At 41.7% G+C, this 18,593-nt stretch overlaps 2 protein-coding genes across 4 annotated transcripts in view; one reads left to right on the forward strand and one right to left on the reverse strand.

Moving 5' to 3' along the window:
* Positions 1-6,311, forward strand: part of ESYT3 (extended synaptotagmin 3) — a 30,870-nt gene extending 24,559 nt beyond the window's left edge. Inside the window, exons 16-23 of the mRNA XM_065841530.2 lie at positions 581-667; positions 1,504-1,653; positions 2,190-2,632; positions 3,388-3,477; positions 3,875-4,006; positions 4,862-4,967; positions 5,234-5,283; positions 6,174-6,311. Coding sequence (XP_065697602.1) covers positions 581-667; positions 1,504-1,653; positions 2,190-2,632; positions 3,388-3,477; positions 3,875-4,006; positions 4,862-4,967; positions 5,234-5,283; positions 6,174-6,210 — 1,095 coding nt within the window. The 3' untranslated portion in view covers positions 6,211-6,311. The remainder of the gene's footprint in view (positions 1-580; positions 668-1,503; positions 1,654-2,189; positions 2,633-3,387; positions 3,478-3,874; positions 4,007-4,861; positions 4,968-5,233; positions 5,284-6,173) is intronic.
* On the reverse strand, positions 5,556-18,562 carry CEP70 (centrosomal protein 70). Of its 3 annotated transcripts, XM_065840864.2 has the most exons (16): positions 18,353-18,562; positions 17,801-17,900; positions 17,515-17,638; positions 17,039-17,219; positions 16,562-16,731; positions 15,531-15,590; positions 14,760-14,859; positions 14,292-14,380; positions 13,871-13,945; positions 12,659-12,761; positions 11,819-11,989; positions 11,027-11,173; positions 10,339-10,507; positions 9,112-9,226; positions 8,096-8,175; positions 5,556-7,722 (listed from the first exon to the last, which is right to left on the reverse strand). In XM_065840864.2, the coding sequence occupies exons 1-16, from the start codon at positions 18,359-18,361 to the stop codon at positions 7,661-7,663; spliced, it is 1,755 nt and encodes a 584-aa protein (XP_065696936.1). In that variant the 5' UTR covers positions 18,362-18,562; the 3' UTR covers positions 5,556-7,660. The 3 variants fall into 3 exon arrangements, 2 of the variants coding, with proteins under 2 accessions (XP_065696936.1, XP_065696937.1); XR_011739953.1 differs by lacking the exons at positions 5,556-7,722; positions 8,096-8,175; positions 9,112-9,226; ... (1 more) ...; positions 11,027-11,173; positions 11,819-11,989 and having other exon boundaries at positions 12,680-12,761; positions 12,864-13,945; XM_065840865.2 differs by lacking the exons at positions 5,556-7,722; positions 8,096-8,175; positions 9,112-9,226; ... (6 more) ...; positions 14,760-14,859; positions 15,531-15,590 and having other exon boundaries at positions 16,558-16,731.
* Positions 18,563-18,593: the final 31 nt, after the last annotated feature.

Genomic DNA, 18,593 nt, shown 5'->3' on the forward strand with positions numbered 1-18,593 from the left:
CTGCTCCTTTCCCCTTGCATTTGTGCCCAGGTGGAAGCAGCTGGTTTACGAAACACCCTCAACCTCAGCCCCCATGGGTGCTTTCCATGCTTTTTCATCCTTGAAGCAGATGGCGCTGAAGCTGGTGCCCTCCAACTCATCCCACGAGTGCTTCACTCCTCAAACTGCCCCTCTAGCTTTCCTACCCTTCCTACCCTTCCCCACCAGCTCGCTGCAGCTTTGGGAGCCAGCCCTGGGTGCCGCAGGCTGGCAGGAGCGCTGGTTGTCCCTGGTGCAGAGGCGGGAGGGTGGGAGCAGTACCTGGCTGCAGAGGAGGCAGCTGCTGGTCCAGGCTGCACTGGTTGGTGCCAGCTGCAGCTCACCGGACTCGTTCTGCAGCATTTCCACACCCCGCAGAACTTGTTCTGGTTGTGCCAGAGACTTTGCTTCTGCATGCTTCTGACCTGGAAATCTCACTCTCTCTATGCAGCTGGGGTGTAGCATCACTGCATAAAATGAGACAGTCACTCTGGTGACCAGAGTCATGGCATTCTTTGCTGCTTTCAGAATAAGCTTACATGCCGCGATCTTCTTGTTGCAGACCTGCAATTTCAGCAAAGATCCCACGTGGGGCCAGGCGTTCTCCTTCTTTGTCCACAGTACTCATTCCCAGTCGCTCCACGTTGAGGTGAGAGAAAAGCCTTTCCTTTGAAGACTGAGTGCACATCCATAGGAAAGAAAACTCTTTTATGGTGGATGTGATCTCAATGCTGGTGGTTTCTGTGTGCTTGTACCGGGGCCCTCCTGCTTAAAAGGTGGAAAAGCACCTGTTGTTGTACAGGCAATTCTCTGTTAGGTGATGCTGGTACCTACCTTGGCTCTAGGATCATGTAACACATAATATTGTAGTTCAAAACATGAGATGTTTCTGGCTGCAAAGTATAAAGCAGGTTTTTTTCAGGTCTCTGTGTAGCAAAGCCATGAATGTTTTGCTGTCAGGTGTTTCAGCCTTCATAATTTTCAACCAGAGTCACCTCTCTTTGCCTTGGTACTTTGGCTCGTTAAGAACTCCTGTATCTCACTAGCATCCCTTGCGGTCACAGGCAGTTCCATGGCTGTTTACTCAGCTACGGAAGTGGATTTGAACATAGAAGATCTGTTGAGATTAAATAGGCTAAACAAAATATTACCTAAAAAGCTTGTAAAGGTTTACACCAGTTGTCATCCCAGCTGGCTGGGACATTTTCCCCAAAGTAAGGAAAGTCAAGTAAATTTCTAGTATTTCTGCTAAGGCAGTTCCTTCTCTGCATAGGTAGAAATGGGATTTTTACTCCAAATGTAACAATTTGTTAGGCTCCTGAAACACCAGCATCACCCATTTGGAAGTAACCATATGTGATAGTGTGTCCTGAAGTAAATAGGCTAATTTTTGATCTCTGTCTGAAATACCTTCTTGCTTTGCTGTTCCCAGTGGTATTCTTTCCAGTTTGCTGTCTAATAAAAACTTTTCCCCCTATCCCCCAGATAAAAGACAAGGATCGGGATAGTGCCCTGGGAACGTCAGTCGTGTGTCTCTCCCACCTACTTAAGGACCCAAACATGACTCTGGATCAGAGATTTCAGCTGGATCACTCCAGTTCAGACAGCTTCATTAAGATGAAACTTGTGCTGCGGGTAAGTTGTTCTTTGCCGTGTTCACTTGGCTTCCCCAGCGGAAGCATCCAATTCTCACCAGGCAAAAGAGATGAAAGGTGGGAGAGGAGAAATGCAGCTTTGCTTCATAGAGGAGTAGAAAGTAGAAGTGTGCCAAGGTCTTTAAATACAATTGAGAGTGCATGGTGGTGCTGAGGGGTATCCCTGAGGCTACCTAAAACTTAGCGCTGTGCCATTGCTGAACATCTTCTCATGGCAATAAAGAGCTGGACTGGGAAAATCTAAGCTGGGAAATCAAAGCTGCTAAACAGTAAGAGAGACTGATGCTTAAGAATGGTTTTCTCACTGTACTCTTGATAAGTGTTTAGACACTTAAATATATACACAGTAGGACAGGGGAAGAGAATGTCACAGCTAAACCCTTAGGCCTCTTTCATCTCTAATGGCAGATTCTCGCTGCCGTAGTTTTGTGGTGAAATTTCATCCTAGATGGTAATGCTGCCATTAGCCCCGGTGCTTTGGGAGCAGCACTTATTTCTTTCCCTTGTGATTTTTAGGCCTTGAATGTTGAAGAACCCGATCCACAAAGAGTCAAGGCTGGTGTCAATGCCTCGAAGCAAGGTCCCATGCATGTCATGGAGAAGGGTGGAAACCAGCAGAAGTTTCCCTCCCCACCAAAACCAGAAGTCTTAAAAGTACCTCCAGTGAGCAAAGACTCTGCAGGCCCTGAATCCCTGCCAAAAAAGGACAGCAGAGAAGACCTGGACACAACGGACAGTTCAGCAGCACCTGAACCAAGTGAAACTGTTGCTGGCCTTAATGAGACAGAACATGAGCAAAACCCAGAGCAGCACCCATCGTCAGTGTTGCACACCAGAGCACCGGTAGTGCCCACGTTGCCCGTCGTACAAGAAATGAGGCTTGCGCCCAGTGTTGCCTCGCTGGGTTCTCTGCCTTCTTCTTGCTTTGAATTAAGTAGCAGCAATCTGGACCTTCATAAGTAGGTGGTTCTTCCAGTTGAATTACTCTTCTCTTGGGAAGGTTTAGGTTTTATAGGGCACTGTTGCATACAGTTGAATTCAAGACTGGTAAGTCATTTGGAGTCTTGGGTCTCAAATCTCCTGGGGCGCAGAATAGAGCTGGTAGAATCTTTAATGAACTGAAGTAGCAAAGAAAGTCCATCTCAATTAAGAAAGTATCAGAGCAGTTATAAACCTAAACATCAAACCCAGCTCCAGCTGTTGAGTCTGGTACTTCTGGATTGACAAATTCTCTAGCTCTGAACAGGGCCTCATTTATAAACCATTATTAAATAATTTTTAAGCAGTGTTTTGGATTTGAAACCACTTTAGTAACATGCAGAATGAAATACTAAGAATGTCCCGTTTTGCATATATGGACATTGTTGAAGGAGCTGTGTAATGTGCTAAGCTGTACTTTGCTGCTCCATCTGCAGTGCACCAAGTAGGTGCTTTTTTGGCCATTTGTGAGACCAAAATCAGGTACCTGTACAGAAGGCAGGCTGGGCAGTGCTGGTGCTGATGGGAGCGCTCTTTCTGCAGAACCTCTGTGGTTCAGCTGCTTTCTAGATAGCAAACAGGATGCCAGAAAGAAAAACAGTGCTGTGAAAGTTGGTTTTGGTTGAAAATGCATCACCAGCCTCTGAAGCTCGTGTCCTGTTCCATGCTGCTAGGTCTGCGCGTGGTCTGTTTGGTATCTGTATTGCAAAGCTCTGACTGCGCAACTGTCTTGCAGCGGGACTGAAATGCCCCTGGGCGAGATCCAGCTGACGGTGCGGTACGCGTCGATACGGCAGAGTCTCGTCGTGCTGGTGAATGGCTGCAGGTGAGGCTGACGGTTGCGTACATCTGTAAAGAAAAGGGGAACGAGCTCTCTGGGTTCATGTTGGACATTTGGCAAAGCTGGAGCAGAACCACATGCAGCATAAGCCGCCCAGCTGAGACGCCTCAACGCTTGATGACTTCAGCACGTGCAGCCTCACTATAACTGAATTGCTAAATGTTAATTTAGGAGCCCAGATAAGTGGCCATACACTCAGAAGTTAAAACTTTCTTCAACTTCACATCCTTAAAGTTTTATTTGCTTATGTTCCCAACTGCCAAGATAAATGTTTTTCGCCCATGGATGATGATGGGTTGGTGAGATTCTAAGGCAGATGAGCTATTAAAACACACGGTGGGAGAACCTGTGTTGCTTGTCAACACTGTATTTCTTTTAACAGAAACTTAGTACCCTGTTCCAATCGTGGAGTAGATCCATATGTTCGTATATACCTGCTTCCAGATAGAAGATGGACAAGCAGGAAGAGGACTTCTGTTAAGAAAAAAACTCTGAACCCCCAATATGATGAGAAGTAAGAAAATGTTAATTATGCTTGCTGCTGAAATAGTTCCGATAACAAAAGGGCTTTTTTCCTGTGTTGGGTCCTTTCTGTGTATGTCAGTGTAGGTCGGAAATGGAGAAAAGACTATAAATATTTCATTTTAACACTTAGAACACTAGAGTTGTGGAATTTGCTTTTGCCTGTTCTCATGTACTCTGCCAATTTAGTGCCAGCACAGCTGTTAGGAACAACATCCCTTTTTCCTCATCCTCAGTATCAACATGTGCTGCACATCCTCAATTAAGTACAGTAGGTTGAGCAATGCTCAGCTCCAAAACACATTACCTGTTCTAAAGCTCTGACTTGAGGAAAAGCTATTCAGGTGGGCAGAAATTAAGTGATTTAGCCTGGACAGAGCTCACTTGACACTAGACCTGTGTGCCAGAGGCATGAGTCAGGGCCATTAAGAATCTAATTGCCACGGGTTTCAACCTTTGTCTTCTCTTAAAGTGGTATAAGCCTGTGTTGTAAACCTGGGGGGCTGGCTCAGCTATTTCCTCTGAGTAATAAAGGTTGCATGGAGAACACGCTGATATTCCATGATGGGGAAAGAAAATTATGGCAAATAGCATTTCATCATGGATATGTGTTTTCCTCCTTCCCCCGGCATGGAGAACAGCCAGAACAACAGTGTAGTCGTCTTTCACGAGGCCTGAAGAGATTTCTTAGAATGTGAATAAAATTTAACTATAGAATTGCCTTTTCTGCGTCTTCCTACTCTGTTCAGTTCTGGCCATGAATGCTGTGTTCTGTCACTGTATTCTGGCCACTGATGCTTATTGGTGCTTAATTTTTGACTGAAGTCTCTCCTTTCACAACTTCTAGGTTTGAATTTTTTGAATCTTTGGAAGATGTCAAGAAAAGGACACTGGATGTTGCAGTGAAAAACAGCCGGCCATTCATTTCACAGGAGAGGAAGGAGCTGGGGAAGGTAGGTTTAAAGAAGCTCCACAGCTGATTTAGTAGAGCTGGACACTGAGCAACTCCTGTAATCCCGAAATGCGGTTCTAGTAACTAAGCCTCAGTAACAGGACTCACAATCTGCAAACAACTTTTTTGTAAGAAGCTGGTTCTCCCTTGAGCGTGAGCCGCAGCCCTAGGACTTGAAAGTGGGTCTGCCTTGGGAGGAGAGCCAGTGTAGCCAATCCATTGGTATGCTGAATAATATGGAAAGAAATAAAAATTCCCATTTTACAGGTGCGGATTGACTTGTCACAGGAGGACTTAATAAAAGGTTTTGCACAGTGGTAAGTTTCCATGTCTGTGCTTTCCAACCATGCTAATTGCTTTGCTGGGAGTTTGCATGGCTGCTGTTGGGTGCGGGTAAATGAGCAAGAATAATATTTGACCTGCAAACACAGTACTAACTTGAACTAATCTGGTAGTTTTATCTAAGTTGTATGTTAATCCAGTTGCTAGTGCAACATCTGCCCTGTGAAACAGTTTTAATAAGAGACCTGTGTCAATTATAGTCTTCAGCATATTTTAAGTTACCATAAAAGCCACTGGAACACATAAGTAAAAGAATTATATTTATTAAAGCAACCTTGCAACAAATTTTAACTTGGATAATGATCTTAACTAAATTAATACTGTGATCAGCAATATATATATAAGATAAAACTTTCATTACAAAGCATTTATAGAAACTATTATAAGCCACGTACAGTTTTGCTTGTATGTTCATTGTGGTTCAGAGTTACAGCTTAAACATTGGTCCGAGGCAAAGATTAAGAACAAAGGGTTTTTTTCCCCTTCTGCGTCTGTAGTTAATAGCAGTAGTTGTAGTTCTTCCTTCTCTCTCCTTCACTGGAGGCCAAGGAATGCAGCGTGGGTAGTCCAGGAGCTTCCCTCCTCATGGGCAGCAAGCCAGGCCTGGCCAGCAGGATGGGAAACGTGGGTTTCCCCACGTCTGTGTCCCATGTGAGGATGCGGCAATTATGGGAGCAGGAGAAAAATGACACATCCAGAGTTTCCTGGTAAAGAGCTGCAGTTGGAGGCCATCTCCGCACCCCCCCTTGCCATGCTGCCTATGGAGCACACTCAGCAAAGCAGCCCAAGATCTCTCTGTTGTGCCAGTTAAAACTTTAAAGAAAGTCTGAAACTACTATAATGACTTATTGTATCTGTCTTGCAGGTATGAACTGACAAGGTGTAGACGCAAGAAAAACTGATTTCTTCTTGAGTACATAAGTTACTAATTTTTCAACTTTATATGAATGTATATATCTCTTTTGTAATTAATGTGTTTTGAACAATAACTGCAAATTTGAAGCAGTCTGTGGCTCAGGATGTGTAAATTTAATGATCCTACTTAGAAAGTCGTTCTCACTGAAGTAAAAGAACAAAACAACAAAAAAAAAACCCACGCAGGAGTAAGTTGTCCCTAAAAAATAAGTCCTTTGTTTTTGCTGTTTCTGACATATCTCCCCAAAGAACCCTGAAGTATGAATCCTCTCTTAAGGACCTGTTGAACCTGGAGATATTTTAGACTGTCGCCTGAGTGTCATTACTTTGCTTGGCAGCCTCGTTTCTCCAAGGTTCTATTCATGTTGTTTTAACATGAATTCATTGTACTTTTAAAAGAATACATTTTTAAACAGCGTTTTTCATCTGTAGGGCTACAGAACCTGTTGAAAGAAACTGTTTAAGACTCTAATATGAATTGTTTTTTGAGAAACTAAGAAATTGATATTCTGCTGTTCAAAGGTCTCTTAGCAGATTGTGGCTGCAGGTATGTATATAATGAGCTTCCAAAAGCAGGGAGATTAGTTTACCAAGTTGTCATAAAGGTTTTATTTTGTGATGCCTTAACATGTTTTGTTTGTTAAAGTACATTTCAAAAATCTTGTAAATCTTGAGAGCAAAGCACTCTGCCTGAGGAACAGCAGAGTCTTGCAAACTAAGCTTTAGTAGTGTTGGAACAAAATATACCAAAATATTTTTGGAAGCTTGGTGTACTTGTTTCTGTACAATAAACTTCTGATTGTCTTGCATATGAAACTCCATCTATGCATTTCTAAAACTGACTTTTGAAATATGACCATGGTAACTTCAAATCTGTGCTAGGCAGAAACCTATAAACCACCACCTGAAGCAAGTTCCAAATATTTTTGGCCAAGATTACATTAATCTAGACTACTCTGTCCATAACCAGAAGGAATGCTCACTGAGTAACACTTTGCTTGCATCGCGAACCTATCTGAAGATGTAAACAGCATTTTAAAATAGGATCTCCAGAAAACAAAGATAAGAAAATGATGAAAGCATTATGGCTATGAGGGAGTCAGAGCACCCTTATCTCATCCTGCCTGTGTCAGCAGCCTTCACAGCGCTCAGTAGCGATAGCACATCTGGCTTTGTGCTGGTTCAGTCTCCTGGACTGATTCAGTGTAGTGGTTCTCACACCAGGATTGAGTAGACCAGTTGATAGCACTTAGAGTGTTTTGCTTAAATTGACCATGAAACAAAAACTAAGAAAAATTTTAAAATGCAGTAGCTTTTATTTATGTAAAAAAATCTGAAACTGTTCATTAGGGAAAGAGAGGTAGCTGTAATGTCATTTGCATCCACAGGTACATTCACAGGTAAGACAGTCTGGTCTTTTCTAGCAAGATGTAACTCTTAACTAGCTACTAATTTCAAATTTTGTACAGTAGGTAAAATATCATCCAGGTTACTGATCTCTGAAACAGAATGAAAAGCATAAAAGGTAAGGTGTATGTACTCAGAAAATCTTCATGTTCAGCAAATTTCTAACTTACATGTTAGAAATATAGCTAAGAAATGATACGAACTCCTCACACATTTAATGCTTTTGGAATAAACTCGATTTGGCTTATCTTAGGAGTTATATGATTGAATATATGCAACATAAAGTATTTTGGTCACTTCTTGAGGAAGGATGGAAAGGAGAGCAAGGCAAAAGTTGGCACCTTCCCTCACATGCTCCTTGTGTTTTAGCTAACACATGTTTTGTTTACTCGTGATGTGCTATTTGAAGTTTTAAGAGGAAGCACTGGCATGAAGATAATTATAGCTGTTGCAAATATTACTCACCTAGAAGACAGAGCAAATCTTGAATGAGAGCCTGAAATGGTGGCAAGAAGCACTCGTGCTCTTCTAGTTTATTGATTATACTGAAACATGCAAGTGAGACCATCAGATAAGAGGTGCAAGGGTATTTTAAGTCCATCTCCTTGGCTATTTTGCCATACTATGTCATGACTTTCTGCAAACACTGCTACTTAGTAGTATGTAAAACCATCTACACCAAAAATGAAACCTCCACCCAAAAAGCATTAGCCATCAAAAGAGGATCTCTATTGTCACTGTTTCTGCCCTATATACATCCTTTCTGTCCTCCTTACATGGCACTGGGTAATTTTTGGACTGGAACTTTAGTCTGTGTGTGCTAAATATACTGCTTAAGGGTGGCTGACAGAGTTGTCTCGGAGGTGGAGCAAGGACTGTTTTATAAGCAGCTGTTCTCTAATTAAAACTGTGACAAGCGCAGAAAGGGTGAGAGAGTTTGTGTGGTTCACTCAGCATGTGTCACACTTGCTGCCTGCTGCAATTCATCTTTAGTGTGTTTGCAGAGCACGTGCTGAATGCAAGCTCTTTGTCTGCTACTAGTCTGTTGAGGATAGAATGAGATTTGTCCAGTTCCCAAAATATTTGTAGGCAGTTTGAGGCATACATTGTCTTAGCAACTAATACACTTCAATATTACAGCTGAAACCTTGCAACACTTTCTCCTCCCCACCCACATGCAGTGTTTGCTTTGTCTCCTTATGAAACACACATCCTTAATAAGCTGCTTTGATCACCTTATCCATTCCAGCCAACACCATGGCTTGGAATCCTCTGGCCTTAATTTTTCTCTTTGCCAGCTTTATCCTTGTGAAAGTATTCAAGATTCCTTTCAGGTGGGATGGTAACACCCCCTTTACTGTCACTGGTCACCAACTTTATAACAAATTATTCAAGTTTTTCAGTATTGATTTTAGCCAGTTGTGTCATTTTACTAAATTGGATGTTTGAAGAATGGTCACCAGTGCAACAGCCCCACATACCTGTGGATGTCTTGCGTCCCCAGAAGCTGTCGTACCTGCTCAGTCACCTTCTCATTAATTATGTCACACAGTTTCCCAACAGTATCCACTACCACAGTGGGTGGAGCTGAACTGTCTGTGGAAAAACAAACACATCATGTTTCTTACAACAGTGGTGGCAGGAAATTATTTGAGACACAATCCAATTCTTGCAGGTGCACAGGTTTTATTTGTATTTCACACATCTGGGCATACAGAAAACACCATGCCCGCAGTCAGAAATAATGTTAGCAGGAATGGTAAATCTCTCACTAAGCCTTTAGTGGCTAAAAAACTTGTCAGAGCTGCATATTTTCACAGCAGAGATGGTTCTAAAGGGCACCCTACAATGCCAGTGGAAATCAGCCAACTGGAATTATATAGAGAGAGATGTTAGCTTGCCACAGCATAGCAGAAGCACAGCGTTAAGGGCTAGGCCAACAAGGAACCTGCTCAATAAGTACCTTGTTAACAGCCAGAACTTATTTTGGTATTGGATTTTACCTGCGTTGGCTGCTGTGACTGAAGGTAACAGGCTGCTTGTCCCTTTCTCCCTCAATTTCAGAAAAACTAGGCTTGGAGCCGGGCTCAGGAGCTCTCTGGCTGTGTACCCTGCACCGCAGCCAGACCTTAAACCCAGGAGCAGCAGCAGCTGCTGCTCTCCAGAAGTACCAACCAGGAGGGAACAGGCACTGGGCACTCACCAAGTCTGCCCCCAATTACTGGCACTCAGTTTCTGACATTCAACAACTTTTCAAGTTTAACACCCTAAGATAGAAGTTTCTGAGGACTGGACATAATTACACTGGAGTGAATTACTGAGTAGAAATCTACAGCAGAGGTTGAGTTACTTTTTCTTCAACGCATCATCTTTCAAGTAGAGAATGAAAGATGGTAAAGAAGAATTATGAAATCAGCTCACAAGAAAAAGCTTTGTGGGGAAAAAAAAAATCATCAATTTCATCTGTTATTCCATTCTTCTGCCTCCTTGCTATTCCCCAGCAACTGCTAAAGGCTTACAAATAATAGGTTTTTGCTATTTAAACTCCTAATTAACAGCAACCTCTTTTTATCTTCACAGTGAAGAATATCCCTAGTTTACTCATTTCTCAGCCGCTCCACATATTTTCTGTGAAGACATCAGCCTTTCACTTGTGTTCTTCTTCCTTTTGGAATGGTCTGAACAAACGCTAGGTGGTCAGTCTTTACCTAGTCCCAGGAGCTCGTGGAGATTTCTCATCACGTTGGTCATTTCCCCAAGCTTTGTGTAAACCTCATTCATTCGTGGATAAACACCATTCAGAGAATTCACGTCAAACAGCTTCTGGAAGTGAGAGACTATTGCAAACAGCGTTGGCAAGGATGGTGTCTGGCTGCTCTGTAGCAAGCAGAAAGAAAAACTCGTCAATGTTATTGCTTAACAAAGCAAGGAGGCTTTTAAACCGTGAAACATTCTTAAAACTGGTCTAGGAAGAAAAACATGTGTAACTTCCCTTATTAAATCATGACATTTCAAATATTCTTAAATCTGAAGACATTTTACAGAGAGAGTTCAGACACAAATATCCAGCAAACCAAAAGAGTCTTTTGAAAGTGGTGTTCTCCTAAGTACGTTTCTGTGCTCTCAATGCTGACTCAGGAACAGACAGAACAGGATAACACCCAAGACTACAGGGCAATGCAAATTCAGTGCTGGTCAAATGACTCTGATTAAAGCAGTTTTCCCCAAGGTGAATTTATCCATTATGTTAAAATAGTCTTTGACTATTGAATATCTTCAAACAGCCATTGCTTAAACCCTGCGAGGCTTTCAAATATGCAAATCTAATCACCATGCAAGGAACGCATTTAAGAATTCCACAGTAACTTGTGGTTATAAACCCCTGGTAAGAGTTACCTTTTCTTTATTTTCTATTTCTTCCAAAATTGCATCTACCATGAACTGGAGGTCTTCAACTCGTACGGATTCTCTGTTATCCTGTGGACCTGCAGTGTGCCAGGGCACCAATTCCAGAGACACTTTTCTCAGGGACTTATGCAAATCCTTTTCAAAGAAGGGAGGGGACACAACTTATTTTAGTAACTTCTAAAAGTTGTTTTTAATCAGAGAAATGGGAAGATTCTCTGTTTCTTATATGCAAAAACATTGTAGTACTGGAGACAGGTTTTCGTTTTCATGGAATTTAAGAAGGGTATTTTGCTTACCTTCCTTGATTTAAAAAGAACAGTCTAAAAATTAAAGTACTTCATATATTACAGTGTCAGTTAAATAAGAAGTGTTGGTCACACAGTTTGTTTTTAAGTAAAATTTCTTCACTTGTATTTAGATCAAAAAGTTACTGTTCTGGCAAGACAAAATGAAGAAACATAATCTATTGTCATTAATGTGTGACGTACAGAGACTCTAAAGCTTAAGTGTCTTCTTAGGAACTCAGCCAGTGAACAAACACATGTAGACAATGTACACTGAGAAATATCTCTGGTGTGTAGGCACACTGCACATTTTTCACTTTACTATGGTTTTAAAGTAGTATATAAATGGACAGCAGAATTATTTTTCAAATTTAACGCCAAGGCAGGCAATAACAAAAGCTACACACACAGAAGAGAACCCTACATGTGGGGAGAGACAGAGGTGTGGTCAGCAGATGAAAGGAGGAACGTAAAGCCAAGTACAATAACGCGTTACCTTTAGGGCCATTAGCTGGTCTGCCCACATTTCTATCGTAAGCGGAAGGTGCTCAAATCCACATTCTTGTCCATTTTCTTTAATAGAATTTTGCACCAGCCCTTTACTGCGCCTGTATATCAATGGAGGAGCTCTTGGACTTCGCAAAACAGAATCAATATGGGACAAAACCTTCAACACCAAATAACCAATGTTATTGCTCAAATACATATGACATTTTACAATAAAATCCCTCTCCGCTACAGTCATGATTGTTTAAACATTAAATCATAACTACAATAAGTTACTATTAATAAGTAATAGATTCAAATATTTAAAAATATAGTAGCTACAAGATATGTAAAAGTAATGCAGATATACTTGCCTTTGAGGGATATTTAATATTTATCTACCTGAGGCATTGTTACCGCCACAGTTTATATTTTGCCACGTTTTACTATATTAGTGGGTTTTTTTTAAATTCAAGGAAAAATAAAAGCCACTATCTCCTCAGGCATATTTAAAACTGTAATACAAGGATCTGTTGTTTTGCCCAAGACCTTGAACAAATCCCCTATCCTGGAAAGACTTCAGTAAAATCACTGATTTGATGTTTGCCAACATAGTCTCTGCTTCCTGGCTGTATTTTCAGGTCGTTTACACCAAGATACACAAGAACAATTGAAAAAAAGCCTACATGAACTGCCAAGCGCAGAACTTTATGCATCTTGCGTAGAGAACTTTATTTGAACGCTTAGATTCAAAATCATGTGCTTCGGTTTACATAGTGAAACAAAACTCACGTGTTATATTGAATTATGAGATTGTTAGATACTGGTAGTTCAGATAAAATCTGCACACCTGTAAGTACTGCTGGCAAACTGCCTGCAGCTGGTCTCCTCCTGCCACACTCTCAGATTCTTTCTTTTCTTCTGCTCTTTCTCTGGAACTGCTCCCCGAAGATCTACACACCAAATACACACAGGGCTTACACAAATAGCCTCAGCAGGAGATAAATACTTTCAACCTGATTAGAGAACCAGGTATATTGCGCATACACTTACACCTACAAAGTCAAGTCTCCATTTTATGATGCCTGCGAATAGAATTCCATCAAACTGCACTAGATGAAGAATATCTTAATGTTTCTAAATAAATTAATTTATCGATAGTCTTCAGGTTGAGGTTATTCCAGACTGCGTGCTGATTTAGAAGGGACACCACCAGATGTACAGTTGTTCTGTTACCAGAGATTCTACTATGGCTGAAGAGTTGAAATTCAGAATTTTACTCAAAAGAGTCAAATTCCATCCTTACAGTCTTTTTCTGCGTCTGCTTGAACATCTGTCCTGGCTTATTATGTACGTATAGCTCACTACCCTTCTTGCAGAATCTAAGATGACTTTCTTTACCATCTGAATCACATCCACTGCATAGGAGAAAAGATCATTTAATTACCCACAATGTAAAATGAACAACTGAACATTTGAAGTTTAAGTGATGTCTTTTTCCGGCTACATTTTATGCTATAGAATATTTAGCCTTCAATATACATATGCACAAATAAGTGAAATTGTAGATAAAAACAATTTGTCAGTACTGGATCTCTAATACCTTCAATGTATTTTCTTAGCAATGTTTCAGAAAAAAACTAAGTTAATTTCTAAGAACAATAATATGGACATAACCTGAGTAGCTATGTCATTTTGCCAACTCATACTTTCCCTTTCTTAACCCGTAATGTAACCAGTAGCTTTCTTTATAGCCCATGGAAGCAGCAAACACCACAATTTGGTCCTGTCCATACTGCTTGTGATAGCACTCAAATCAAATCCAGAAGGACAAAATGAAACAACGACAGACCCCTTGCTGTGCCCCTATTTGGGGTCCATGCCACCCGTTGAGATTCACAGGGTGTCTTCAGAGATACAGCAGCATTTGCTGCCCATAGCCAGGCTCTGAGAAACAGTGATAAAGTACACACTTCATAAGCTGCAATCGACATTACTGGTAGCAGAGGATCTTCGCCTTAATTCAGAGGACTCGTGAGTGTTACTGAAGAAATATACTTACTGGATAGTCTTCTTCAAAGTTTTCTCTAGTTTTTTCACCTGGTGCTTGTAAAGTTTTAATTCCTGTACAGTTGGCCTGTTAAAAAGAAAAATTACTGTGTTATATGCCTTCCATTTCAAGGTGTCTTTAAAAATCAGCCAAGAGAAACAGTAAGAAAGCTTTGCCAGCGCTGCAACATCATTCTGGGAATGAAATTCTGCAACATTTCTACGTGACAGCAGCAAAATAACCACCAGTAGTTGCTGTTAACAGTATGGGGAGGGATGGCTGACTGTTGCTGCCGTATCTTGTTTCTATTAATTGCTTTTAAAGGCAGATTTCACACTACACTTTTACAATTGCTGGTGCTTTCAGTTTCTTTCTTTGTAAAGTCAAGCCTACTGAAGTGCTCTTACAAAGGAAGATATGTGTCTTTTCTTACCTTATTTCCAAGTCTTTCTTGAGATTTATATTTTCAAGCAAAAGCTGTTCATTCCTGGCTTTTGTTTCAGTAAGTTGTTTCTGGAAAGACTGCAACATGAGACTGTGTTATTTCTTTTATTTCGCTCATTCCATAATCAACAAGCTTGAACACTGTAAAATGTGTATAGATTAAGGGTTCCCATGTGCCTATATAGCAAGACAGCACAGATGAGCAATTAGTTCACCAAGATCTAGAGCCTGCTGTATTAGGCCACAGGTGGAGAACCTGTGATGAAGGAGGGTCTGTTGAGCCCCCAGCAACGATGGCTCACAACGCTGTACTGAACCTTTGCATGAAGACAGCAAACACAATTCAGAAGACACGATAAGAACAAGGGGATAGAAATCAAACGCATATGTTCCTATGTTGCTCTCGAAGGGTCACCAGTTAGAGATCTGCACTGACTTATTCTTAGCAGTTCCATACCGTGAGCAGTGCTCTATAATTAGGAGTAGCATCTAGATTTAAGAATTCTTCCTTGCTTTTTGCTTCTCTCTGTACCTGGTCTTCATCTTTTCTGTATTGCCTATTAGGAAAAATAAATTGTTTCAGCTTACTGTAATTTGATTATCTCAAAGATCCAAACTGGTTTAGTTAGTAGTTAGGTATGATAAGAATGTTTCCATAAACTGCAAAGTAAACAGAATAGAAAATCTGCCTTAAGATCCACAGCGTTATTTCTGGGAAACTGCTTCATGTACTAATTAAGTGCACTTATTCCTCCAGATAAATTCCAGTACAAGCAAATCCCATTTCAGTTTTTGAGATAATAGTCTCGAATTATAGGAATGTCTCAGGTATCTCCTAGTTCCTTTGTACCATATAGGCACTGCAATAGAGCTGAAAAGCTGATTTTGTTTAGGACTATCAGTTGACTGAACAGAGCTAACACAGTAATTCCCTGTGAACCATGAAAAAAGGGGAAGGGGAAAAACAAAAATGAGAGAATTATATCTCAAGTGTCTAAATACCCCCAGTTTCCTAGCTATACTGGCCTCCTGACAGAGCAGCTGCTTAGCCTGACTGACACCTATTTCCAGGATGAATCCATATTTCCATGACCATTACAATTCTCAGCTGTTTCTTACATGCTAATGATGTCTGGAACACAAAATATTTACCATTACAAGCTTTAAGAACAGTAGGGAATAAAAAAACTTTAAACAGTAGAGCCATAAGGCGCTAGGTGAGACCTACCTTAGCTCCTTTTTCATCTGACAAATTTGAGATTCATAATAATCAATTAGGCAAAGGAACCTGAAGAAAGGAAAAATGGTATTTTGAATTTCAGATATTCTCAAAAAAATCATGCCCAAAAGACATTGTGACCACCCCGCAGGAACAGGCCAACTTACAGAACTGCACTGCACTTCAGAGTGACTGCATCACAGTGGCTTCTCTCATATCAAACATATAGTTTTTCCAAAAAAGTTCAGACGTTAACTCAGTACTAGACTAAAAGTGGCAAAATTATTCAAGAGGAGACAAAAGCTAAATCCTCCTGACAGCCTACCCATCTTGTGATGACCTCCACACAAGTAAGGCAGAGTCCCAAACTCAGCGACCACTGCAGGAGGCAAGAACATCTGTCTCCTAAGAAACTAAAAGTGCCTGGAAAACCAGGCAACATCAGCACAATAAAGTGACAGCCACCTGAGGCCTGAGAAGTGGTAAATCTCTGATTATAGAAGAACTATGGAGATTGTACTGCAAGAGACAGGCACAGAATATTTCCTCAGAACTGTCACTAAAGGACCTGGGAAGCCTTACAGCAAACCTGCAGTCAGCAGCTGCAAAGACCAGTGGCACTTCAGAAGTGACCAGAAGTGACTGCAAACTGGACAGGTTGTCAGTGGGTTGGTTGGTTGGTTGGTTGTTGGGGGGGAGTATGATGTTTGTTGGTTTTCTTAATTTACATTTAAAACGTTAGAACCCCAGGATGAGATCACCCCAGCCCATACTGCAGTTCCAGAGCAGAGTGGATCATTTCTTTCTCTTTGCTGACACCTAGTGTATACACAGGCTGATAATTTTTCACTTTATGCCATAGCTCGCATTTGTTATACAAGAAAAAAATTACTGCACTGAAGTACCTTTACAAGAATTCATATTTCTGCTTACACTCCTAAGGTCTCCAGCTTTTTTTTCATATAAATATTGAGTTACTTTAAAATCCTCTTCTTCATTTAACATTACAGACCATTCGCCAATGTAAGAAAATTGCTTACTGCTGATCTAGGAGAGACTTCGGAGCTCTTTTGCAAAACCGACAAAACATTTTGTTTTGACTCGCCACACGCTGTTGCTCCTCCATCCCCACTTTGCAGAGCTCCTTCTGTAAACGGGCAATAATCTTTTCCTGTTCTTGCAGCTTTTCCTGCTGCTGTTGATATTTTGCCTAAGAAGAGATAATGGGAGCAATATGAAATTATTGTAACCCACACGCTGGAGACTGCTGTACATGCTCAAGTAGGCACCTGGTCCCAAGGAAGTTCAATACTTCTTTTGTAACCATACGAAAAAGGCAGTGAAAGTAGAGTACAGATATTTTTCCAAGGTATCACTAGAAAATTCTGTATAGATCGAAAAATCCTAGCTATAAATAGTATACTAACTCTATGACGCATGTTTATTTTAATCAATATTTTTAGAGCTCTTAAAACAAGTCAAAAGTTTGAATCCTCAGACAGCACTGTCTGAATTACCTGGGAAACCTCTTGATCTTTCTGAAGTTCTTTGACTTGGTTCTGTTGCTGGCAAACTTTAGCTATTGTCTCGTCTTCCAGCTGACAAATTTTGGACTTAATGTTTTTCACCACATTTTCCAAATCGTTAGCCCGCTGTTCTTGTCGAGATGCCCGACCTCGTTCCTGTCGTATCTCATCTCTGAAAAAAATAAATCCTGTGAAGGAAGGACAGGCCTGACAAACGTTATCTGATGACAGTCAATAATAGCCAGTGGCAGCAGGTACAGGAAATAGGCTGGTATGGGGATGGAATAAGCGCAGCAGATGAAATAGCATAAGAGCTGAAAAGGAACTAGGCCAGCATTGCTGCATATTGGACAAAAATCTCAAGACAAAAGTCTTAGGCCTCAGGTGTGACATGAGCTCCACCTGGTAGGAGACAGACAGTGATAACACTTTACATTAGCAAGTAAGTTCCTTCCACTGTGTCTTACCTAAGAGAGTGATTAGTCTCCATAAGCCCCTGCATCATTCTCTGGTGTCGGTCGGTGTCTTCCAGCAGTGTTTTTAATGCAAGTCTTATTCCTAGAGAAGACTGAATGTCTAAGACAAACATATCTGGAGATACATAAAATAAATAAAGTTGTCATTGAAGGCTTTTAACAGCTGAAGAAGATCACATCTCTGCTACCATATGGAAGCAACAGCTTTAGAGATGCCTTATGAACTTAAGGCTGATATTTTAAAATACAAAAACTTGTAAAATGGGCATTTCCTTACCTGATATATTTCTGCAGCTTTGAGGGGCAGCAAGACTCACAGGTTTCAACCCATGGCGCATTAACAGCTTGTTTAGGTTTTCCCACTCTGCCCTCTCCTGCTGCAGTTGGAGAAGGGGAAGAAAACACGGAAACGTGAGTTGTCAGACGGGCTCACAGCCTGCTGTCCGTCCTGTCGTGCAGGGACACCAAATGCCCCCAAATAAAAACAAACCGACCCCGAAGCCCCAAGAAGTCCCAGCCTCTATATGAGAGCCTGTGAGAATTTCCAATAGGATTGGTCAAAAATGCTGGGGAAAAAGCATACTTAACAGTATACTCAGTTTTCCTGATCCCTGTTCGAAGGGCAAACATATGCAATGACCAAAATTTACCTTTTAAAAACCCCAATGGGCCCCCGGCCCCGACCCCCTGCCCCAGTCCCGAGAGAAGCCCTCAGTGGCCGCGGGTGCCGACTTTAGGGGTTTATTTGGATTTATTTTATTTGTTTTCTTTTTGCTCTGTTTTCAACTACCAAGCAGTACCAGCCGCCACCTGAGCTCCACCACGGTACCTCCGTCATGCCGAGAGCCGCTCCAGCAGAGGCCGGGCCCCGCGCCGCCGCCGGCCCCGGGAGGCGGGACAGGAACGGGGTCGGTTACCGGGACGCGGAGCCTCAGGAGAACCTGATCGGTAGCTGGAACTGCTTCGTACGGGGCTGCCCGCGGCGGGAAGGCGCGAGGCCGGCCGGGAGGGCGGCGGCCCGGGGCGGAGGTTAACGGCCGTGAGGGGAGGGCGGGGAGGCGGGAGGGAAG

This window comes from Patagioenas fasciata, chromosome 7 (assembly GCF_037038585.1).
Source record: "Patagioenas fasciata isolate bPatFas1 chromosome 7, bPatFas1.hap1, whole genome shotgun sequence".
Lineage (NCBI taxonomy): Eukaryota > Metazoa > Chordata > Aves > Columbiformes > Columbidae > Patagioenas > Patagioenas fasciata.